This window comes from Phaethon lepturus, unplaced genomic scaffold, assembly GCF_000687285.1.
Source record: "Phaethon lepturus isolate BGI_N335 unplaced genomic scaffold, ASM68728v1 scaffold2498, whole genome shotgun sequence".
Lineage (NCBI taxonomy): Eukaryota > Metazoa > Chordata > Aves > Phaethontiformes > Phaethontidae > Phaethon > Phaethon lepturus.
Window position 1 is genome coordinate 33531 of NW_010559559.1, and position 26742 is coordinate 60272.

The 26742-nt window shown below is 39.2% G+C and overlaps 1 protein-coding gene across 1 annotated transcript in view; it reads right to left on the reverse strand.

Moving 5' to 3' along the window:
* ZCCHC14 (zinc finger, CCHC domain containing 14) overlaps positions 1–26742 on the reverse strand; it is a 52561-nt gene that overhangs the window by 19831 nt on the left and 5988 nt on the right. Inside the window, 1 exon segment of the mRNA XM_010293382.1 lies at positions 18028–18151. Within this exon segment, the coding sequence (XP_010291684.1) occupies positions 18028–18151 (124 nt within the window).

Below are 26742 nucleotides of genomic sequence, written 5' to 3' on the forward strand. Positions count from 1 at the left end.
ATAAAAAGCTTAGATGAACTTTCAAACTTGGACCTAATAGGCTCTGAATCACTAAATACGAAGAGGATGACGCTGAAACCCTTCAACTTGAACTTTGCTCTATTCAACAACCAGCAAAAGCACACCTTGGATTGTTTCATGACACATTAACTCACAAACTATTCCTTTTAGGTAAGAGATATCTAATCTGCATCAAAATATTGATGGGCCAGAGTCCAAATAATAGAATAACAAGAGATGCTTGCTGGCATGTAATTACAGAAACTGTGCTTCTGGGGAGTGAAAGAACATGAAAAGGCATGTCATAACATATTCTTAAAATGCAATTGTATCAAACAATTAAAAAGTGTCAGAGGTAAATTTAAGTGACAAGCACACATCACACAGCTACGAGTTTGTCCATCTATAGCTGTACCAGATGGAAAAATTGCTTCCAGAACAGTTTAAAGCATTTCCTTAAAAGTGAGAGAAGACAGGTAAGGAAAGAAGATCACTTTCAAAAAGAAACACTTATTTTACTACTTCAAGAAAAAGCCAGATATGGGAAGGGATGAAGGAATTCTCTCTACAGTTTACTACATTGATTTGTCATGTAAGCATGACCTTTCATTATATTAGTAGTGAAGAGAAATGACATCTCATTCTCAGAGCTCTCCAGACACAGCAGGGTAATTTATTAAGATATTAACCTCTTTTCACATAATACAGTGGTTATGGATTGAGAAAACCTCTTGTGAAGAGGTGTAATTGGGACACTTAAGGGATCCCAAAACCTTTATGCAAATATGAAGCTTTGAACATTTAAACTGAAACCACAAGTTACGTAAAATTTACATCCCCTCTCCAAAAGAGGACAGAAAAAATTGTGGTTAGTATGAAAGCACAGTAAGATCTTTCCTTATTCTTCCTACACCAGGTGTCTTCAAAATACCCCATGAAGCCTGACCCATCCAGGAAATCAAAGACCCCATTCCAAGGAGAAGACTACTACATTTACAGTATCTTTGAAACTTAGTAATGACCATAGCAATACAAAAATCGTTGAAACACTCTTGAAAAGAAGTCACACATTCACTGGAGACTCCAAATGGAGCAGTCATTTTCTGATTGCCAAATTCTTTCAAGCAAGTATCCTGCAGGAACTAATTCTGCCTGCCTAAGACAAACACAGGAGACAGGACTAATTACCATCACAGCTTTCATTTAGAAAAACAAAGGAGGGAAAATTTAGCAAAGGACAAAACGGGGCCTCTACTTCTCCCCCATTCCTGTGACCGAAGCTGATGAAGCAGGGTCTGTCACAGTACACGACCCAAGAACTACTGGCTAGCACTTAGCACATGGTAACACTCGCTGCTCCCTGCATTTCCACTTTTTGGCCTTTACTTCTCTTAAGATTAACAGTTCATGGTTCCTTAAAAGTCAATGCTAAGTTTATGATCGTCTCTTCATAAGACAGATGGTTTTGTGGAGATAAAGGAAGAAAACAGAACTCAAGTTTAAGGTATGCTGGACTTGTTAGGACAGAGTTCAGCCTCGTAACAGGGTCCACCGTCCAGTTTTTTGCTGATACCTCTCAAGATTAAAAGTAGAAGAGCAGACAGCAGCTTTTCCATGGTGTCTACTTAAAAAGGAAGCTACAGCTAGGAAAAAACTCATAACCAAACAGAACAGTTTTACTAGTTAGCAAGAAAGTCTTCTGGCTGGCTGTTGCCTCTACAAATACACACAGGAAGACACTGAAAATTAAAGCTTCAAGGACATAATGAAAAATTTTTGTTAGCAGAAACATTAGCAGAAGAAACACTCTTAGAATTGTCATTTTTCTTTGTAAGAAAAAAGGGTTCTTCCTACTTAGAGAATATTTACAATCAAAAACAACACATACTTACAACATGCATTTAAGTGACAAGTTAATCCTACTTTAATTTAAAAGCAAGACTGAAGGCTATGAACTGCAATATTGCACAGAAAATAATCACACAGCTTTTTTTTTTTTAAATCAAGGACATTAGTTTACTGTTGGCAGCATACTGGAAGCAGTAATATACTGGGATTGTATTGCTTGCTCCCAATCAAACTAGTAGTTTTCAAGTTCCTGCTATTTCCTGTTTGGCTTATTTAACTTGTCAACTAAGTGACCTTCTTAGGATTCTCTAAAAAACATGGATATTACAAAAAGTAAAAATGTCTGCATATCTTAGCTTCTAAGATTTTAACTAAATTCATACATTGTTTTGAGTAATACTGAATGATACTGTCAGCACTTTAGCCAACCACAAAAGCCAATCAACCTAAAGAATGGTTTCGCAACTTCACTGGATTCAAAAGCTTAAATACAACAAAAAGCTGTCTGCACTGAAGGCTGGAGAAGACTCCCATCTGGACAGGAAAATGTAAAACCCAGAAGAATCAGTCAGCTGCTTTCAAAACGAAGACACAGCTTCAAACACTAGTTTGAAGGTTTTTCTTACCAATACTTCAGGCCAAGAGTACTAACTTTTGCATTACTGCTGAACTCCCTGCCATTGCCACTGAACAGACAACTGCCTTACAAGTTGCCTCTCTTCTTTTCTAATGCCAGAAAGAGCTTTTACAGAATAAATTATCCAGAAAGAGCTGCCGTATTGGACATATTCATGTATCAGCTCCACTGCCTTACTAAATCTGAGCACCAACACATGTCACTGAACAGGTGCTGTGCCTTGAAACATATATTTAACCAAGGGTATACTGTTGAAATATATATAATAATGCTCTGGGCAGAAAGAGCGCTATGATACAGAGCCAAGAAAGGCTGCAGAAGTTGGACATTACTTACGGACAATTGAGCAACAGGTAAAACATACTCCTTAATTTAGTTTTGAACAAGTAGCTCTAATCAAGCAAAGATTTATCTCTCTATCATGTCAGGCAGAACATATCCAAAAAGGAATCCTTAACGATTTTTTTTAATACCATGGAAATACTTTGCCATTTCCAAGAACAATTTCAGGTAAACACTGGCAACAATGAAGGCTTAAAGGTATCCTACAACAAATTCAGAGACATTCATTGGTCACAGTTGTTTGAGATTAAGCATGTGCTCAGATTTTCTTGCTCGGGGGCTGGGGACTGCTTGTTTTTTTTAAAGGACTTCAGAATTTAATTTGTAAAATATATTTACTGCCTAATTCCCCAAGCTGGCTAATTCTCCATGTAACTGCATCGAATTAACTGTTTTCATACAACTGAGAAAAGCACATGTAAGTTATGAATGCAGCTGTGTACTTAATTTGCTTAGAAACCCAGCCCAATGACTCAGCTTCCCTCTCCGACTTAACTAGAGTAGACTTCTGGCAGGAATGCGCAGCTCATTTTGAAAAGTACTGCTGCAAAAATGACCATAAGCCCAAACGCTCAGTTTGAAGGCAGCTTCAGTAACCACTAACGCACATTCTTGTATAGGCAATTAAAATAAGCAGGCTGCCCATATCTAATTATGCAGTACATGCTAGTAAAAATATCTCTGCAATCAAGAGAGATGTTCAACTTTGTTATATAAATACTTTTACTTACTGGGTAAGGAACATGCAGTTGTATATTTAGTCTACTTTGATCAAGTGATTATTTTATTTACTGTTCATTGGTCACTTTTAAACAAAATATTGGCTTTGTTTCTCATTTTTAAGAGAAAGTTAGCTCATTCTACAGAAGTCTTATGCTTCCCTAGAAAGGATTTTCTCTGGCACATAATTGACTGAACACCCACAAACCCAAGGCAAGACAGATGATTAGTTCTAATCTGAATGCTATATTAACCTACAAAACTAAAAATGCAAAGTCAGTTTTCCATGGAAAACACTCTTGGTAGTGTTGGCCCCTTCCCTAATCACAGTTTTTACACTAAAGTGTACCAAACCCCAGAAAACCCTGGCTTCACTAAACCCCAAACATCACCAGAGGAAACAAAGCCAGTTCAGCTGCAGCCTTTGAAGTTCGTATGTCTCCATGGAGCAGACACTTACCCTGAGCTTAGAAAGAGAATACAAACCTCGCCGATGCACCCTGAAAGGAAACCAGATGGGGAAAACATGACAACGTTCAGGTAGTCACCACAGCTGGGAATCTGAGCCAGCATTTGCTTTGAAGTTTGGAGCAATGTCTTAAATACAGATGGACAAATCGAGTCTCACACCAACACAGCAGACCTACCAGTGAAATGATGCAAGATGTCACCTTCGAGTACCGTTTGAACTAAAAACAAACCACCTTTTTCGGTGGGATGAGGAAAATGGGAACTGAGTTAAGGTCGCCTACTACCCACTGGTTTTTCCTCATCACATAAGATTTTATTCAAGTCTTCTGGGTCCCACTTAGGTAACCACAATCCGCTGTTACTCTGTATTTAAAAGACCCAGTCTCCACTGTATAAAAACAATTACAGTCGTGATCAATCACAATTGCATCTGATGAGGATTTGCCCAGCAACACTTTAAGCTTAAAAGTCACTAAGTCAGGACCTAAACATGACACGTATATATATTAATTATACACATTATATAAACTTTTTTTTTGGTTACAGCATAGTCAAATACAGATTGTGGGCTGCAGCATGTAACCATATATCGGCATAGACGGACCCCTGTCAGTGAGATTATAAGGCAGCAGCTGCTCAGCCAGCATGCCCTGGCTTGAAGGGCAATCTGGTGATAAAACACCAGAGTGCTGAGATCAGATGGCCGGCTGCTCCAACCTCAGCCGAAGGATTTCTTCAGCTACCTAAAGCAGTTAAGATTTTCCAACTGTGAAGCAGAAATGTGCATTTCAAACTCCAAGGCACGTGAATACATGCAGCTAGTCTTACTTGAAAGACAGTTACTCCAGACCAACATAGTTGAATGCTCATGTAAATAAGCTCGTGCTGTTTTCTGCATTTCTGAGAACAGTATCAGCATCTTGAAACTCATGACTAAAAGCTGCAATAACAAGCAAACACAAGCAGCAAGGACAAAGTAATTTTATACAAGCTTCATTTTTTTTTCTAAAGAATTGTAGTGTGAAAACCTTGTTAACAATGAAAAAATATTCTGTTAGCATGCTACGTAAAAACACCAGACTAAGGGACTAATCTAGAATAGGCAAAACCTTGAGTACATACAGTCTTGCCAAGGGACAGAAATGCATTCAAAGTGCTTAGCTCAGTGAGAAACAAATATCCCTCCACAGAACTACTTCTGTGAGGTTCTCCTTTTGCTGTCAGTTACGTCCTTGCACGTTTTCAGGTCTCTGGTCTCAGGCTTGAATATTCTTGCTCCCTTTTATACATTTTTATAAATCATTATTCCTTCATTCTGGACCCCAGACAAGATTTGACCAGTAATTCAGAGACCGAAAAAAGTTCTAATTCAGCATTTAAGCTTATTTTGAAATACTGTACAACTATTAGATAACTGTTTCTGTAATATATCTATGAAAGAAATATAAAGGGAAGAGAAGGCCAAATATCGTATTAGTATTTGCCAAGGCAGCGAGAATGCTCAGGAACTGAAGTAAAAAGAACACAAACCAAACAAAACCCCATTCCACTAAAAACCTCAACATCTTGAAGCTTTGACTCTCCACACTTGCCAGTAGATTCTTCAGTACACAGTACAGAATGAAACAAAACACACTTCGGTTTAAGCTCTAGCTCCCCACCATCTTTTGCAATATTAGGATATTTAGCAAATCCCTGAACTATTTAATATACAGGAACAGGAAGGAACACAAACTTTGAGCTCCCCAAGCCACTAATACCTATTTCATACCTACTGGTTTTGCAGACAAAATTCCCTTATTTTACTCTTCCACAGGATTGTTTACAAGAAAACACACTGAACGCTTTGCAAGAATGGTGGTCCAACTGTATCTCTGCTTAAATGATACACATTGAATAATTCATCCACAGAAGTAGAAGACACAATAGAGATAATCTTCTAAGGCACTGTTGTGTTTTATGCCATTTCCTTTCAGCTGTGTGTATTAATGATGTAATTTTAGCAGGGCTACCCCTTTGAGTTACTGTTAAAAATAGCATCCGCACCATACACTGATGAAATGCATGCACTCCAGGCAGTGAAGTAATGCAGCAAGTCCACTGCTTTTTTTCCAGGGAGATAAAAGAACAAGTCAGAAAGCAAATGAAACATTAACCTTTTAGCTTAGCATTTCTTGCACCTGAGAAATAAAATTTACTTTAATCAAAACCATTGTTTTGCATAACTACAGCCTACGACCTTCTAGCATAGAAGAGCAAGAGAAAATGAAATTAGAAATGAAATCTGACAAAGCATCTCAACAAAGCCAAAGCTGACCATTTGTCTCCTCCTCTCCTTGACTGAGGCACAGTAACAGATATACTGTATGGACCAGAGCCACAACTCCTCAATTCCAGAAATGCATCTGAATGCAGTAGCATCAAACATGTAAGGAAAGTACAAGATATGTGGCTACATGCAGGTTTGAGACAGTATGACCCTTTAAAGTTCTCTCAATTTCCACTACCTGCAATCCCAAAATGAGATTTTATTCTCAATTTACTTCTTAGCATCAACCCATGAAGGCATGTAGAGTTGTTCATTACCCATACAGCTGTCAAAATCTTCTAATCCAGGTCTCAATATCTGGCTGTGCTCTGACATCTTTCAACAGATGTAGTTTATGAAAGCCACATAAAGCCTGCATTAAAACAGAAGAATCCAACTTTCCTTAAACAGCTCCAATAAAATAGAACGAATACACAGCATTTCACTGCTTTGATTGTTCTCAGCTTTATTTTTAATTCCTTTTGATTCTGTTGATAATGAACCCAATATTAATAGCACCATTTTCTCATTTGGTTATTAGCAAAAGGAGATATAAGTCAGTGAAGACACATTTAATTAAGAAAGGAACATTTAACATTTAACTATTTAAGCAAAACAAAGGGGAGGAAGTTGCTTCTCTCTACAAAGTGTGTCCAAAGAGCCCTTCTGACCACCAATTAGAAAATCCCAACCATTTTGACAGAAAGCTGAGCTGTTTCTCAGAGAGTTATAGAAATATTAAGTCAGCCCTGATATGAGGCAAGATCTACCCTAACTTAATGGATACATAAACAAGATTCTACAGTAAATGACAAGCAAGGCCATATCTAGAACACAAGACTTGGTAGCTCTTCTATCCTTGAAGGACACGAGGCACCAACTCTTTCTGAGCTTGAATCTGCAGTCAAAAAAAAAAAAAAAAAAATCACCCAGTCTTCTGACCTGTGAATCAAGGCTGGCATCAGCTGGTAGTCAAAGTGCAGGAGAACACTGTTCAAAAAAAACACGACCAATTTCCTCCCCTCTAACCACACACATCCTGCAGTTAGACTCATGAGGTACCATTTGCAAAAGGTCTCTCTCACTAGCGTATTATTACATTCGTTGTTTCTTCTATGCAGTCCATCTGTTCCCTTGTGCCAGATACTGAATGTGAGAAATCATGATCGCTTCCATGGAAATAAAGTGTTGTCATTTACTAAACAAGGTCACTTCCAGATTAGAAAGAAGGGAAGTAGAGTAAAGAAATATTTGCTGTAGTAGTAGGGGAAGCAAAGAAAACTGCTGGCAAAGTAAACAACTTTTTTGTGACATGTTCTCATCCTTCCTCTCCACACACCTCCTCGTTTTCAAACCAGACCAATGAGTCATGTCAGTGCTCAGTTCTACAGATAATGCATCTCCTCCTGTGATTTACTGCCCTACTCGCAACCAGAATTTATTGTTTCCAATTCCCAATATCACCTATTTCTCTAATATTATCTCAAGTCCTACAATGTCTGGTATCTTTTCCCTACGATAATCTGATTCTTTCTAAAATTACCACCCTCCCCTATCTGCAGAGAAAGGCCCCAGTGTGAGAATCCTAATGCTGACATCAAAAGTCAAGCAAGAAACCCAAGATTTACTTGAAGTTCTCATAAATTTTCAGATCTGGACCCAAAAATCTTGTGGGTTGACAACATTTCTAACTTGTATATGCAACTACCTGTAAAAACTCTACTTACCTATTGATACAATTACTGTACTTGAAGCCTATTACACTCAGGGAGCCACCTTTTGGAGAAAATACTTCAACTAGATGTAAAGGAATAGGAAAACAAAATACGTGCTTTGGCAAATGGGGGAATTAACAATAAACTGATTAAGAGAAGGGAAAGAACATCTACCAGCTAACAACTAGCCAGCTATAAAAGCTTCCTAAGCATGCCATACACAAGAAAATTGCCGTTTAGTCATTAGTACACTTGTGACAGCATGTAAAAAAAATGGCCAAGGACATTATGGTTTTCTAGGAATACATGTGAATCACTCCTATTTTCTTCTTTAAAGTGATTTTTTTTTTGTCCAATTTAGTTGAGGCAAAATGTAAGCCTAGATAGGATAAGCATGCCATTTATTTTAATTTCTTGTATCCCTCTGTTTAACATGGGACTGAAAGGGGTTATTTCAAAACAGACATTTTCAGATGTTAAAGGGTGTTAAATTCTAAAGAGATGCAATGAACAGCTGAGCATTTCTGAACATTTCACGCATCCCTCAAGCAGCAGACACAGAAATGTCCAGTCTTAGTGAGCTATTTGCCATCAGGTTGCAGCAGTAATTACCAAGATACAAGAATCAGCAGTTAATGTTTACTTCATTTTTTCTTAAGTCCTGCATGATACGTTTTCTACCCTTCTATAAGTTTTTACATTTCAAATTTCCTCTCCCCCCAGCCCCTGCCTTTATAAAGGATTTTTATTATAAATGCAGCTTTAAGCATTAGTTCCATCAAGTTGTACGCCAGGTAAAGTTTTCACAGCTCATTTTATTCTGCCTCTGCTACATTTTTTTCAGAAGATGCGCTGCATTAAGCCATTACCTAAAGATTTGAGAAAAACTCGGTTTGCTCATTTAATACAATTTTAATTAAAAGCTCAAGTTGCTTATGTTGTTTCCATTACTGGTGGAAGGTCATGCTATTGCTTCCATAGCTGTTGAGGTAATAGGTATTAATTTAATCTGTGTTAACAACTAATGTGCCATAGCAAGCACTTCCAGGACTTCATAGGCATGAACTGGCAATACAAGAGAGTCCTTGTAAGAATGCACATGCCCAAGTGTTGCATCTTGTGCTTCTGAAGAGCCATGGAAAAAAGCAAATAGTATTAAATATGAGTTTATCGTCTCACATTTGACATTGACAACTACACTGTCATTATCTAAGATCAGGAATCTGCCTGAGGAATGCATTACAGCGAGGTAAACTCCTTGTTTGGAGTTTGGCTGAATTTACCAGCGCACTATTCTTAGAATTTTTATTTTTCAGAATATCTTGATTCTAATTCATTATAAACACAAGTATCATCCAACTCCCACTAAAGCCAAACTGAACAGGCTTCAGAATGCTCAAAATCAAGTGTTTAATTGTCAAACCTTACTTTAACAGAAAGCTGGTCATTTTCTAATGTTTAATAAGAAAATTATATTGCCCAGTACACGAATTCAGAACAAGCTTTTATATAGCATAAGAATAAATGAAAGCAAGATGAATCAGTAAGGAGGAAAACTAAGCCTTTTTTCCCCCCATGGACCTGTGCTGTATGTCTCCTCTCTTCTGCAGACTCCAGCCCCATATCTCCTGTGACAGACCTACAACAAAACTACCTTCTGTATCTACCATGTCTACCTTAAATTTTTCCAAATCTTCCACATATTCCCTAAACATACACCCATAACTAGCTACCTTCTTTCCCCAGTTACCATTGCAAGACACCTGCCTCTCCTGCACACCCATTTACTTCTGTAGGATGCCCATTCAAGCTGTGTGGCGCTTAGCTGCTGGCCAGGGTTAAGTCACAACAGTCCTTTTTTGGTGCCCAACGTGGGGCTCAAAGGGTTTGAGATAACAACAGATTTGGCTGGAATGTGCTAGATGGAATTTATAGCTGTTACTGCTGTTTAGCTATTAATTGGCAGGCTCCTGTGCTTGCCTTAGGTTAGCTTTCCTTACTGTATATTAGAGTCTAGTGCTCATTAGTGGCTGCTTTTTGCTTTCGCTGCTTGCCGTGCTGCTTATCATCTTACTCTGCCGCGTCTGGGAACATTTTGATAACAGCAATGGCCACGCGCCTGGGCTGGCGGATGGCCAGGGCATCACTGCCGCTTCTCTGCTGCTGTACTGGACAGGCTGGAACTCCAGTCGATGTGGGAGCAGGACAGCCCGAAGTGTCTGTGGCCATGAATAAGTCCGCACCACAGGAGGTACATCTCGAAGCAGCTGGGGCCATGGTGCCACAAGCAGGTATATCTGTGAAGGGACTGTGGCCCAAAGTTAAGTCCACACTGGAGAAGGTACACCTCAAAGCATCTGTGGCTGTGGGTAAGTCCACGTGTCAGCAGGTACACCTTCAAGCATCGTGAGGTCATGCTGGAGCCCCTCAAAGCATGTGGCCATGGATAATGGCGATAACATCCCTGGAGAGACTACAGCCACAGGTAAGGCCATGTTGGAGCAGGTTTACTTCTGAAAAGGCTGTGGCTCATAGGTAAGACTCCACTTGGAGCAGGTACACTCCTTAGGGACTGCAGTCTGTGGATAAGTCCAGGCTGGGGCAGGGACAAGAGGTCTTCCTCTTGTTATTGTTCATTGTCATTTCTTGTTCATTCTTGTTCTTGTCATTGTCATCTTGTTCATTGCCATTTTAAATCTGATGGTCTGGACCAAAGGGGCCAGGGATAGAGATTGTAACAGAAATACCTTTAAATTTTTGTAACCTAGGATTTGAGTTGCATGTTATGGGAATTACTATAGCAGGAACCCCTTGTTGCTAGCCAGGCTAGGAGCAAGGCGAGGAGTTCATTGCAATGTTAAACCCTATAAGCTGGCCCAAGGGGACCAAGGGTGGAGACTGTAACGGAAATACCTTTAAATTCTTGTAACCCATGATTCGAGTTGCATGTTATAGGAATTACTATAGCAGGAACCACCTGAACCAATGGAGGACAAGCCTTACAAGAAGCAGTGCAAGCGTAGCAGTGACCCGACCCACCTTTGGTGCCCAGTAACTCAATGCAACAACCTCTCCTGTCCTGAATGACCACCATAACAGATGGAGCCCAAAGTCATGGACTAAGTGAATTCAATGGACATTTGTGGACATTTTACAGGGGTGGTCCATAGACTACAGGAATGATATCTGTTCTATTATATCAAAGGATGGGGAGGGGGTGGTAGTGGTTAACGAGGTTGTATTGGATGTTGTGGTACCTGAGCATGATGTAAATGGTATGGAAAAAGGGATGAAGAATGTGCTGGTTTTGGCAGGGATAGAGTTAATTTTCTTCATAGTAGCTAGTATGGGGCTGTATTTGGGATTCATGCTGAAAATAGTGTTGATAATATAGAGATGGTTTTGTTATTGGTGAGCAGTGCTTACACAGAGTCAAGGCCTTTTCTGCTTCTCACACCACCCCACCAGCAAGTAGGCTGAGGGGGGCACAAGAAGTTGGGAAAGGACGCAGCCAGGACAGCTGACCCCAACTGACCACAGGGATATTCCATACCATGACATGCTCAGCATATAAACCTGGGGGAAGAAGGAGGAACAGGGGGAGTGACGGTGTTTGTCTTCAAGTCATTACACATGATGGAGCCCTGCTTTCCCGGAGATGGCTGAACACCTGCCTGCTGATTGGAAATTGTGAATTAATTCCTTTTTTGCTTTGCTTGCACGCACAGCTTTTGCCTTCCCTGTTAAGCTGCCTTTATCTCAACCCATGAGTCTTCTCACTTTTACTCTTCCGGTTCTCTCCTCCATCCCACCGGGGCAGGGGATAAGCAAGCGGCTGTGTGGTGCTTAGTTGCCAGCTGGGGTTAAACCATGAAAAGTCTTCTTACGTGGAAAGGGAGGTAACAAGGATGACAAAGAAATACTGACTCCAACCTCTAGAGAGTACAAAAGTTAACTTATTAACAGTTAACAACATAAATTTGCCAGAGTCCAAGTGCAGCCCTAGAAGTGTGGAACTCTACTCCCAGCTCTGGTGCAGCCCAAGGGTGAGCTACTTAACCTGGCCTCTGACTTTGGAGACATAAAATGGGCTTCTATGCCTGCCTACATAAGCACAGAGTACAACTGCACAATGAGTAAAAACTTGATGTGAAATGCAATGGTTTTGATTTTTTTTTTAAATCAAATTTAAAAACTCATGAGTATTGTCTTTACTGCAAAGTTAAACCTCCAACCTTAACTGAACTCCATCTTCAAGTACGGAAGACCAAGCTGCGCGATTTATGCAACATACAGGGCTTCAAGAAATGTCTTAATATACAATGATCTTCTAGCACAGGGGAAAATATGCAACATCAAAACATTTTTTTTTTAAGTACACTAATCCTTGGATTTGATTACTAGAATTAACTCAATATTTGATACTGATAAAACAACTAGTATATTACAGACAGTAAGTCAGGAATGCTATGGTTTGTGTGTGATCTAACAACCTACATTGCTGAAGTTTAGAAGCAGAGTTCTATTTTAGAGATGCAATGAACAAAGACATATACAAACAGCTGAAAAATTATACACAGTTGATAGAGGAAGATTTTTCCTGAAGGATTATCATAGCCTAAATATTTCTTTAAGCCCTACCCTAACAGTACTTGACCCAATATTGTTGGAGATGATGTATTTACTTAAAAATAGGATAATGCAACTATACAAATGATGCAGAACAAGGTACTATGAAGTCTGGATCCTCTGAACCAAAAGGATTTCAGAGCTTTCCCCCCCCGCCCCGTATTTCCTCCCTGCCTTCGATAGGCTGAAAAACTGGTGTCAAACACTTCAGGAGGAAAAGACTGTTGATTGCCGTTAACTAAGAGAGCTCCTGCAGTCTAGTTTGCTGGGGAAAAAGGATGAGTCAAGAAGTGGGAGACAAAGAGGTACAAGACCATACAAATACATTTTGCCAAGGAAAACAAACTGGGTAGCAAAAATAGTGGCCGAAAATTCTGGATAGCTTACACCACATGTTTCTGCTGACTACTGTAATGAAACAATCTAGATACCAAAGCTTGCTGCACATAATCAGCTTAAACTACCTGCAACTCATATCCTACCTGAGGTCAACAAGATTACTGCAAATAAAACCACATCCCAATATTAATCCATATATTATGGAGGTACATTTTCTCTCAAGTTTGTTTTTCCTCATGTCCTTTTGTTCAGTAAGTCAAGTGCTATTCTATGTATTTATTCAAGCTGGGGACACTGTTGAGGCTTTGCAGGACCCCAGATGTGGACTAATGGCATACTTTCAATTAAGCGAGAAGTTTTACTGTGCTCAGCAGGTGTACTAAATGGAGTACAGATTGTAGAATAAAGCCTACTGCACCCATTTTACATTTAAAAGCTCTACTCCTCGCTGTCCACAGAAAGCAGTCTGTGTCTATCATTAGATGCATGTGTTGCAAGAATTGTGATTCAGCTTCACTATATAAGGATCATATTTCAACAGTTGCTTCATTTGAAATCAGACTGGCTTGGAGACAATTTTGAGGTTTTGTGTGGCAACAGCGGAAAGACGAGATAAATATACAGGAAACACAAGAATAGGGGAATTTTTGTCACTTCACAGAAAATGAGACTTGTCCAGTTGAGGAAACCATCTTCCAGACTACTTTATGGAAGAAAAAAGTGGTAAATACCACCTGCAAAGCCTCATAGCAGTAATGAACATCTTATAAATACCAACACAGAACTTCCACTGCAGAAAATTTAAAAAAAAGGCTGTGACAAATCAAAATTTTACTCAGTATTATGAGAAATTACAGTATGAAGACTGCACAGTCTTCATATTGTAATGTTTTGCAACTTACATTGCCTTTATTATAAAGATTCTTTTGTTCTGCACTTCAACATCTGGTCTAATGTACTTTATTCCACTGTGCTTTTGGAAAGTATGCTGTGGTCACTGACCATGTTTAATACATTGCTAAAATATGTCACATGCACAGAGTAGTACTTGCCTACAGCGCTATCCACCTAATGGCAAATCATTCTGCTTGGAACCTTGCAGTAAGCATAATTAATAACATCTCTGGTGTATGGGAAATTCCTATCGCTTTTTTAAAAAAAAAAAAACAAAATAAGCTGAATTTTTCATTCAGCTTTGATAACACTAACTACTTTCTTTTGGGAATTGCCACACAAGGTCAGAACAACTCTACATCCACAAGCTTGTTACAAATCAGCCCTGTGAATGGGACTTCCTGTAGGTCAGATAGCTCCTTCTGGTCTTTGGCATAATAACCGCATTTCCTTTAGCTACAAGCATAGGACTGCCTGCAAAACAAAAGCTGTCAGTGAATATACTGTTTTTAACCAGTGACCTTCTTTAACCGCCTGGGTCACTTGCTCCTGGCAAAAGGTTCTGAGGTGGCTCCCCAGAAAATGTAAATTTAAGACAACCAGCCTCAGTGCCTTTATTAGAATCCCCCAAGTAAGTTTGCTGAGTTTGTTGGCATTGTGCTGGGAAACACAAACCTGCCTGTAGAAGGAACCATCACTACACAGCTGCACTGTTGCTAAAGGATGTCCCTATCACGCAGGCATCTGCAAGCATGAAATGTCATCTTTGAAACTGGAATCAGCATTTCTGACACTGAGATCTTCTGCAGCTGTATTTGCACTGGTTCAATTCTTGCAGTGTTGCAGAAAAAAGCCTAGGGCAACACAAGGAAGACAGTGTGGCACTCAACTCACACAGTATGCAAAAAATGCCCAACCTTCATTTGAATTTGATTGTTTTGTTCGGATCAGTGTTAAAGCCATAGTTAAAACCTGACTATGTTCAAGAAACAGTGGGAAGAGACAGAAAGATGTAGCAACACATCCCTTTTGGAATTTCAGTTACATGTAACACAAGAATCTGTGTTTGCCTCTGTTCTCAACCAGCAAGATCTGTCAATACTTTAAAAACTGTAAATAAGTCTTGTCTGGAGCTTACAAGCACAACAATAGCCAGTCTCTGAGAAAAGGGGAAGTCTCCACTTCCCAAAGTTACCTCCAGTTAAAGTAACATCTGTGAAAACAGGTTTGAACAATCCTAAATCACCAATCAAAATAAATTAGTAAAAAGCACAATTTATACTGCATGTTACAGCTATTAGACTTCAGAGGAGGTCCACATCCTTCTATGTCAATAGCCATCTGTAATTTTTCTGAACTTGCACTGGCCAAATTTTTGAACTACATCTTACAAAAGAAAAGTCCAGATAAAGCACAGATATCTGACATGCTCATGTCAGCAGGTACAGGATCTTCCTAGTGTCATTGCTTTTACTTTACAGTAACGTCCATCTCATTTACCCTGCTTTAGCACTGAGACATGCAGAAGGGAAAAGGGCTTTAACTAAGAATGAAGTAGAAAAATTTGTGAATTTTGCTAAATAACCATATGATTGCCCCCAACTGGTCACTATTCCCAACAACCTGGGCATTACAGCATGGATCCAGTACCCCAATGCGTGACAGTGTTCCCACAGTTAGCTGGGCCTCTGAGATAAAAGGAAGGGTTTATGGACTTCTCAGACTGACACTCGTTTTATAAATTCCTTTCCCAAGGCAGCAATATTCTGTGCAGACAGGATGGTGAAATTATTCAGAAGTTATGTATTTGAACAAGTCTCTACATGAAGCATGTATGAATGTTTCCAGCTAACCACTTAATGCAAACACAAGCGCGTACAGACTTCACCACAGTTTGTTAAAGAGTACTCAGCAATACACTCCACTCTTCTTGTTTCTCTCCCACATAGAAACTTCAAATATTTTATACTAAAAGCTAGTTTCAAAGTGTGGACTAGGGAAAATACAGCCACTGATAGCTTTCAGGTCCAAGCCTGCTACAAACCTATTCACTGTTCAACTATACACAGAGTATATTATATTACTGACATTTCTGCAAATCAGGATTAAAACCATTCACTGGATTAATACAAAGTGTCTCTAATCCAACTAAGCACAATGGATACTGCACCTTTTGTGAGCTTTCTCATTTTTCTTCTGTTTCAGCTACAGTCTTTTTAACTGAGACACTTCCAGCTCCCAGTACTTTGCCAAGAAAGCAATGACAAACTTAGGCAGCTCACTATTTCAGACCACAAGGGAAAAGAAATCCTGTCCTCTCAAGCTGTCTGAAACAAGACTCACAAAAAAAAAAATCAACACAAGAATTACAAAACTAGTCAAGCAACCTGTCCATCCCATACTCTCATGACTGAATTTCATGTGCTCTAGGTTAAAAAGTTGGCAGGTCCTGCTAAGTTAAGAGATGTGTCTGTTTGCTAGGAGAATCAGAAATCTCTAGGCGAGCAATGGTGGCTCCAGGCTTGCAAATAACAACCTTGAGGCAGAACTCCCTACCAGACAGATCATCATATATCAAGGAGAACTCAATACAATCTTTGCTGCTGGTGAATCAGAAAGCAGAATATCAGTAAGAAAACCGTATGTGTTCCACAGCTCCTTTTATGAACTATCACTAAGGCAATCTATAAATTAAAACGCTACATTCTCTGAAAACTAAGCAGGTATTCTAGAGAAAAACAGATCAGAGGAAAACCTAATTAATTTTCACAGTGTACCATGACTAATCTTGGCATATATGGCACTGGAATAGCAATCACTGAGTAGAAATGAAAACAGTGTTGAACCCTGTCCTGTTTTTAATCAAATGAAAGCCACAAACCTAGCCATGCTTCTGCTTAGTGTTGCATTTTCTTCTACACTGATAGCTTTTACAGCTGGAGAAATAGCTACTTACAGCACTATTCTGCTGTAAAAAATTATTGCTACTTACAGCTACTGGGACTATAGTTGAGTATGTCACAGAAAAGGAGGTCTGGTGGAGGCAAGCTAAGAACATTTCCTTGGGACATTTAATCCTTTCCAATCTGTATCAGTTCCTCTCGGTGAAGATGTGCTTTGAAATTCTTGATCACCATTTACATGGCATTAAACTATATTTGCAAGGTTGTGCAGCAAGCCAGTGGCAGAGAAGGAAACAACTGTGAAGACCAATTCCAAATTAAAAAAATCATTTATATGGTCAATGACAATATTCTTAATGACGTCTGAAGGCAAATATACTAGTGCTGCTAACGTGATAGTATATTTCCCCTGCATTAGTTCTATCATACAGAGCTGCTCTTATTAATACCACAAAGAGCTCCCAAAAGCTGTTCTACACAAATACCAGCTGACAGTTCAAAGACTTTCTTCATTTAACAGTGCTTGTTGTATGCATTAAACAAAAATACTGTTAGTTACATTTTAATCTAGACATTTTATTATTTGTAATCATAGCCTGGAGTGTGGAAAAGGAATGCGTACTTAACTCAAATTTCCTAAGCCCAGTTTTTAGCCAGGTCAGCATGCAATATAGCATTACAAAATAAGTAATTTTGTAACAATATTCAGAGTACACACATGTGCTGAGAAAAGTGCAAGCTCTCTCTCCTATCTTCACTCCTCTTCCCTCAGTTTCTCACTCACACATTCTTAGGAATCAAAAGCAAGGTGGAAGAAGGAGCCCAACTGCTGTTTTAAATGCCTTTTCTCCCCAGTAAAGCAACACTCATCACTATATGCTTTATCCAAGAAACAACCTGCTACTATAAGGATGAGAGGTGGAGTGTCAGAGACATTCACTCTCGGAGAATTTCATGAGAGCTAAGCTGGTATTTCAAGTCATAAGGAATTTTCTTGCTTATTTCCAACAAAAGAATAAGCACACTTGTCTCTTGCTGACCATTTTTCACCAATACACTAACACTTCCTACAAAAACCCTTCTATGACTTCCTTTGCTCAACCTAACCCAGAAGCAAAGCAGTAAAATTCCAGTCTGATCACAATTCAAATAACGCTCATTGCCATCAAGACATATGAATTCGTTGCCCCATTGGAAGTACGCATGCGGAAAAGGACACACCTTTGGAGTGTTTCCCCGAAGGCCTCTTGGGCAATGACTCCTCAATGGAATGTGTTGATGTATGTAGTACATTTTCCAAACTGTTACTGACACTGTTGATGGGGGTCTCGGACCTTGGAGTGACCTGGAAAGCAAACACAAAAATGGTATAAAATAAACCAAGGGAATGTGCAAACATCATACCTTCTTCCAGAGTAAGCAGAACTACTTCGAAGGCAGTTAGGAGATATTTGCTTCTTTTAAAACCAAGGGGTGTTACTACTGGTATTCCACAAGTAACAGTCCAGGGAAGTTGTTTTAGTCAGCAGCTATTTACAAATCTAGATTATCTTGGCTAATCTATAAAGCTACTTAAAGTATAATTCTTTTTTAAACAATAGTCACACAGCAGTCAATTGTAGAGATATTGCAAGACCCTTGACCTCTCCACACTGCTGTTCTTAGCTTTTCAACAAGAAAACTAGGGGAAAAGGGCTCTTGGAAAATATAATTTTTATGTTGTATCACCTATCTACACAGATGCAGACTCAAGGCATTTAAGTATTTCCACAGAGATTACAAGGAATGAATGCCAATTTAGCAAAAACTAATTTTCTTGTCTTTGCCATTTAAAAGCCTGCTATCATGATCATATTTCAATGAAAATTTGCACACTAGAAATGCCCAAGCAGAAGGTTGCATCATCGAAACAGACTTCATGACCTAATATATACCTTCTAAACTGCCCTTAGAATAAGAGAATGTATTTTCACCATTACTTAAAGCTACAGAAACAAACTTAAGTCACTAGAAAAAAACAGAATTGAACACTGCCCACTTCAGCTGCTGTCTACAAGAGCATTCACAATCACACAGCAACACATAAAAACGATCTATTAGTTGTAGTATAACATTCAACGCCTGCCTCATAAGCAAGGCAATTACTCTTGTTTTCTAGGTAATGAGAAGCAGAAGTGGATGGACAGTTACATCAGCAGTACTGAACACAAGGCTTTAAGTATCTTAAAACATGCTTTAAAGGGGTAGTTAAGACTAACAAAAGCACTCATACTAACTAATGCATTACTTGAATTTCAATTGCTGCATTTTGAATCAAGGTGAAATCCTGGTATGGAGAGCTGTAATTAGAATTTAACGTGGATTTTAGCCTTTCACAAGTCACAGGAGAAAATGTGAATCTCGACATAACAGAAAAGAAGCCATCCTTTTTTTCATGGTAACAAAAACCAGTGACTAGAGGTCCCTGTAAAGAAAATGGCTCACTCAGACCCTGTTTACTTGAGACAGTGCCACGAGTTAGGACAATTTACGCTTCAAACAATACTTTGCTCACCTTATGTCATTAAGGTATGTCATGCCATGGCATGTCATTAGTCTTACATATCAACAACAATCAGAATACACAAAGCAAGTCAAAAATAGCACATCCCTACTCTACACAGTTACCTATTGCAAGCTCCATTTGAACACTGACCTTTATAGATTTATACGTAGTTTAAGGCAGTAGAAGTGAAAGACTGGGTATACTTGACATCTATGAAAAAAGCTTGTACGTACAAAGAAATCAATCCAGAAAGACAGATGAGTGTCAGAAGAAACCAGGATTACAGGTACCCACTTTCCTTTTCAGCACTGTTAGTCTATTTTTTGATCAAAAAATAAAGTTTACTTGTATGCTGCTTAAGCCCAGCTTTCCACCAATAACAAAAACTTAGTATCGAGCTTTCACATCAAAAAGACTAGCCATTAAACTTTAACCTTGGGGGGAGGGTGGGTAACAGTTTAAATCTCCTTGCCGAAGTCAGTCTCTACCAAAGCTTATCTCACACCGTCTTTCTCCTGAAGCTCATTAAACTCTCACTCCAGTGGACTGCTGCTGAGAGGAAGTTCCAGCGGACTGAGCAATGACACCACCATCCTCCTGGCAATGGGAGATTTCAGAAGAGCAATCAAGTAACACAGCAAGCTAGAATACTCGACTCAGTCAGGACTGTGTTATCCTCAACAACCTGGTTCCAAATATTCAGAACAATCAGCAAATATAAAAACTTACAGTACCTGAAACTGAGTAAGAACATGGTTTTGGAAAAAATCTCTAAACAAGCAGTTGTCCTCTCCTCTGTATTACCTTCTCTCCACTATCATTACAATAAGCATCGCGTGCAGTTGAAAGTTTGCATTTTGTTTATACATAACCTCCAACTCTTTCCATAAAGATTTAATTTTTATAGACTTGGTAAAGATTAATTTAGTCCATATGTCTTAACTGACTGAGCTCATATACTATCTGATTCAGCCGCACATCAAAGCAAAGCAGTTTCATATTGGCCTAGAAAAATCACAAAGCTCTGATTAGTTCCAAATGGAGCAGTTAGTGAGCTATGGTGTTATAACCAGTGAATCTGACTGCTTAAAGCTTTCATTCCAAATTTTAAATAATTTTTTCCACTGACTTAAACATACCAATTCTGCAAAGGTTTGGATTTGTTTAGGAAAAGTAAAATAATGAAAAATGTTGTGCAAATCAAAGTTTTATTTCCAAAATAGTAACAGCCTTTTATTTTTTAAGAAAAATTTGAGGCCAAGCAAAACAGAGGCACAATAACCCATCAGCTATGAACTGTTGTGGAAGGGTTGGGAAAAACACTGGCAAAAGGTTAACAGTAGATGCCCAGGAAGGACTTGTCCAAATTCAACTGCAGAAACTCAGTGTCAGATAAATTCTGGGAGGAATGTTCGCCATATCTGAACATTACTATAATCCCTAGTTTGGGCTCAGCACAACAACTACTAAGAAGTAGTCACTAGATTCTGAATAAAGAACAAGGCAGTCCAGTGAGATAAAGATTCTGAGAAGTGGTAAGCAAATTACTTTGGACCTTTTAGGATCTGTAACATTGCTGAAGAAAGGCAGGATGCCATTAAAGGCTAAGCATCTGCTGTTCAAGAACTGTTAAAGGATTGTTTTCTAAAAACAGAAACAGTCCACAGTAAAGGTGGATAAGCTGGCATCACAGAAACCAGAAATGTTCAGGCAATATATCATAACAAACCACAGGAGTGACATTTTATAAATGCAGAAAAATTCATGAATCATTCAAGGACTAAGAAGGTACAGCATCAGACATCTGAACAGAAAACTTTGGATTTTTAAACTGAAATGATTTGAGAACATCAGCAGAAACAATCCACAAAGACTAATAAAATACAACCCCAGAGAGTTAAAGCAATAGAAATATTCTTCACTATGCCTAATCTTACCCTTAGCACAGCATTTTCCAGAGGGCCAGGAAGGAGAGCCCTCTGATGCACCTATCCATAGTTTCATTAATTATTCATAAATTGTTTCAACATCAGAGTGGCCTGTAGGCTTATTCAATTACTCTAGAAGATGCACCACTCAAATGGATGCAGAAGAGATTCTTAAACTATTTTTACTCAACTCTGACGTCACATCTAATCATTCCATAGCAAAGCATATGGCTCACAGATGAACTTCTGATTTTCCAGATTAAAACCTAGCTTGGTCTCTTGAATTTCAAGTTAAAGTAGTAGCCATAACTGAAAGTAACAAATAATATTCATCACTACCGAATGACTAACTGAAGCTCAACCTGAATTCTTCTGTGCCTCATTCAAAGAATCATTAAGGTTGGAAAAGACCTCTAAGATCATCAAGTCCAACCATCAACCCAACACCACCATGCCCACTAAACCATGTCCCAAAGTGCCACATCTACATGTTTTTTGAACACTTCCAGTGATGGTGACTCCACCACCTCCCTGGGCAGCCTGTTCCAATGCTTGACCACTCTCTTGGTGAAGAAATTTTTCCTAATATCCAATCTAAACCTCCCCTGGCGCAACGTGAGGCCATTTCCTCTCGTCCTGTCGCTGGTTACTTGGGAGAAGAGACCAACACCCACCTCACCATAACCCCCTTTCGGGGAGCTGTAGAGAGCGATGAGGGCTCCCCTCAGCCTCCTCTTCCCCAGCCTGAACACCCCCAGTTCCCTCAGCTGCTCCTTGTAAGACTTGTGCTCCAGACCCCTCATCAGCTTCGTTGTCCTTCTCTGGACATGCTCCAGCACCTCAACGTCCTTCTTGTAGTGAGGGGCCCAAAACTGAACACAGGATTCGAGATGCGGCTTCACCAGTGCTGAGGACAGAGGCACAATCACTTCCCTATTTTTGCTGGCCACACTATTTCTGATACATGCCAGGATGCTGTTGGCTGCCTTGGCCACCTGGGCACACTGCTGGCTCACGTTCAGCTGGCCGGCAACCAGCAACCCCAGGTCCTTTTCCGCCAGGCAGCTCTCCAGTCACTCCTCTCCAAGGCTGTAGCGTTGCATGGGGTTGTTGTGACCCAAGTGCAGGAGCCAGCACTTGGCCTTATTAAACCTCATACAGTTGACCTCGGCCCATCGATCCAGCCTGTCCAGTTCCCTCTGCAGAGCCCTCCTGCCCTCCAGCAGATCAACACTCCCGCCCAACTTGGTGCCATCTGCAACCTTATTGAGGGAGCACTCAACCCCCTCATCCAGATCATCAGTAAAGATACTAAACAAGATTCTCCATGTCAACAAAGACAGTATCAAAACTGGTATCAGCTACTGAAAAGCACATCTTTCCCAAACACATGAGGGTCACAGAATGCCACCCTGAAGCCTTCCACCCCCAGGAGTTAACCTTGAAGAGAAACAATTGCTTTGACTTAGGGGTGGAGGACAAACATGTCAAAGGTATCAGAAGTTATTGCTAGAATTTTAGCCATTATCACATTTTTCCCTTTTCACCTGCCAGCAAATAGTAACTTTTTTTCAGCACAGTGCAGTGATTTTCTTCTCAGCATCAGAGATGTACTAATGGCCACAGATCATCTTGAGACAGCAAAAAAAGTTCTAGAAAGTTCTCTAAAACCCTTGATCCATCAAAAAGCACACAAGGGGGAAAAAAATAAAATAAAAAAACCCACACACAACAAAATCACCAAGAGTAGTTACTTCAACAGGTGATGTTTCTCATTCATCCACTGCTACCTGAAGTGGCTCTGCCACTATCCAAGAGAGTGGAAGTCAATATGGAAAACAGTAAAACTGTGAAGCCAGATTCAGTAACTGTTAGCTTTGCTCCCCAGGGACAACGCGTAACATTTATAGCAAAGTCTTTCATAAAAATAACAGGATTGATAGAAGTCAAACTTAATGTGGTAAGAATTTTACCAAGACAGCAATTACATGTTCCTTTTAAAAATTACTAAATAGAACACAGAAAATGCATGGTTTAATAGCAAAGTATTTGCTGACTTAGTTTGAAGTGGAGTCAATACTAAAAATCAACATAGCTTACTACCTAAAGTGTAACATGACTTATAGTTTAAGGAAACAATGATATAGGAGCCAAGTGAATCAAATACTGATCTCTATACCTACTTAGGTATGAAATTTAGGTCATGCATTACACAGGAAAAGTGAACATAATAGAAAAGCAATGAGTCAGTTAAGCAAGATACTAGGGCTGCAGCTAAAAGCCACAAGAACACATTCTCCCATTGATCATGCAAGAAAACTTTTACATCATGTTCTGTTTTCAAAAGCAGCCAGTGATATGCTGGGAAAGTCCCACAGATAAATGCTTCTGTCAATACTTGCTTTGGAAGTTGCTGTCAAAAAAGTTTTTTCATAATCATAAACTGACCTCCATACTTGAGGCTGATGCAGGTAACATGTAAGAGTGCATTCAGGAATTGGAGTACTTAAGTCTGGGGGAAAAAACACCAGTCAACTCCATTCACGCCTGCCAGTTTCATATTAGTGAGTATTAACAACAGCTTATTTTGAGGTTAACACCAAGGTCTTTAACACAGTGCAATCCTGTTTGCAAAAATGCTCCAGCAGAAGGTTGATGGCAAGGATACAGCCCTTACATGTTTCGGCACATAAGCTGCTATTTCCCAAAGCAGGGGCATAACTCAGGTTCCCAAATAATTTGAAAAAATAGCATTGCTAACACTCAGATTTCAGTCTACCAATGCACGAGATTGTTCAGTAGGCTAAGTCTGAGCCAGAAACAAGAGCAATTAATGCAAGGACCTGAAATTCAAAATTTACTGAAGACTACAAAACCAGGAGGAACAAGACTGAGAAAACATCTTCCTCTTAGTAGCAACAAGCCATTAGTCTGCCCAGCTGCTTGTGAAACTATAGCCTCAGGCACTAGTTCTGCATTTACTTATATATGCAAATACCTGACTGTTCTCCCACTAGAAGAACAAAATTAAAAGCTACTCCTTTTGAAGATTTGGGCCCTTGCACGAGGATGTTTAAGGAACACTCACAAACACAACTTCTCACGTGCCTAGTAAACTTCTCAACACTGCTCAACACTTAAATTTCCAAGTGTTTAGTTCCTTTGTTGGACTGGGACAGTGAATACAACTGAAAGTGTTTGGTTTCTGATAGATATCCATGCAGTTCCAACAGCCAGGGTCTACCAAAAGAAAAAAAGGTGGTAGGCACCAGGTGCAAACAAGTCAGGTGTGTCCATGTTTTTCAACAGCTACAAAAGGTCCCACACCTACTCTCATAGAAAGTTGGTAAAACTGTATCCATCTTTGAACACAAAGGGTGAAGAGGCAATTAACAGTGAAATGGGATAAGAGATCTAATGCTTTTGTCCTGTGAGACTATTACTGGAATGCAATGAGGCATGCAGTACTTAAATGCTATGGGACAATCACACCTGCTACAAGGTTCCATTATAAATTCAGCAGAGCAGATGGACCAAAAGAGTCTGGGTTGTATTTTATAGACTCAGTCATTTCCAATAAAAATCCTTTGCTTAAAGACTTGTGAATACTTTGTTAATACCAGGAACATAAATCTACCAGAGCGTAACTGGACTTTAATTACATTGTGTTGCCTTTTTGCCATTCAGGACAAGCAGTCAGAAGAAGCATTTGAAAAAACCTGGCAATTCTAGTTTGTGCAAAGATGTGCACTCACCCCATAAGCTAAACAAGCGAAGCTACGCTCTGCAAAGAAGTTTCAGAATTCTTTAATATTAGCTAAATGTTTTCTGCCACCACTACACAGTCTCCAACAGTTAACCATATGAGCTTGCCAAACAGGCAGAATACATGGGATTTCCCACTGAAAAGATACACCGAGTTAAAGTTTGAATTCTAAAGGGAAAAACTCTCTATAAAAGGCAACGGGAAAAAACCCAACAAATGTCAATACAATAAGCTACAAAAGAACAACCCGTTTCACCTACCTGAACTTCCATCATTTTACTATAGTTTACTGGACAGGCTGCAAGTGCAACCAGTTAATTCACACTATGCTAATTCAAGGCACTTTAATTCTAGACTTCTGATGCATCAGGCATATTTCAAAAAAGACAGATGACAAGAAAGATACTTTATTTTTCCTGAAAAACAAAAAAGAAATCTAATCTGAATTTTACAAACCCATCATTAAAAACACCTCAAAATCAAAACACGTAAGTGCTTCTAACCAGACCTTGAAAGAGATACTACTGCTCTATATCCCAGCACTGATGTATGCATATATCCCTGTTTCGTCACCTGAATTCTACCAAAAGCTACAAGCACAGCCACCAGAAGGGAAGATTACCTTAAACGTCCCAATAGAATTCAAAGTGTAGCATGGTCCTGTCTGCTGTACAAGCCATTAGCCCTTAATGACATCTGCCTTTAAAACGTTAATATAATGTTGACTTTAGAGCTACCATACTTATGTTGCCAGTTGCCAGCGTATGGGTGGGAAATTGCCCCCGTGGGGCCAGCGCATACATTTGGGAGATAAAAGGATAGTCAAAGAAGCAATTCTAAAACCCGCTGAAGTATAATCCAAGCAGTGACACCATAAGCCTTTCCCTGGTAGAATGGTTCATTGCCACTCTGGTCTCTTCTGCAACAATTCACATATTAACAAGGTTGGCAGAAGTTATCTGACAAGTCACAAATTCACTGAATTGTCATTTTTCCCTCCTTCCCCTTCTCAATATCCACTTAAGTAATGGCTTGAGTGTAATAAAACTACTTACGGTGGAAAAAAGATGACAGTGGAAAAGAATTAATATGCATAAAAAAGGTTCACTTTCACTATTTATCATCATGACTTGGCAGGTCTTTAATTAAAATTAAGATCTTACTCTTAAGTAATTGATCTTATTATTTCTGGATCACTTCAGCTATTTACAAAAATCCTGAAACCCTATACTGGCCAGAACACCTGTTCAAAAGTTTATCCATCCCAATACTTATTATTGGATAATCACGCCAATGGGACCAAAGGAAAAAGTTCTATTTTAGCATGAGTCAAGAGCCAGGAATTTAGATGTTTGCTCATTATAAAACCCATGCAAAGAAATACAGATCTGGACCATATCAACATATCTTTGTTAGATTTAATACCCATTTCAAATCTAAAAAGGGAACAACTTCAATTCAACTTGCTCCAATTATTTTGCCAAAGAGTAAAGTCAAATTCTACTTTAAGCATGACAATGGTTCTCATTTCTACAGAGAAATTAGATGTAGCATTTCTATAACACGATTCTGTGTATTCAGAGAAAGTCTTATCTATATTCTTGGGAATAACATTCCTATATTTGCCTTTTTTATGAGAAAAAGCACTCAAGAGTGAGTAGTAAAATGGACACTGCAGTATTTAAATATAGAAGATA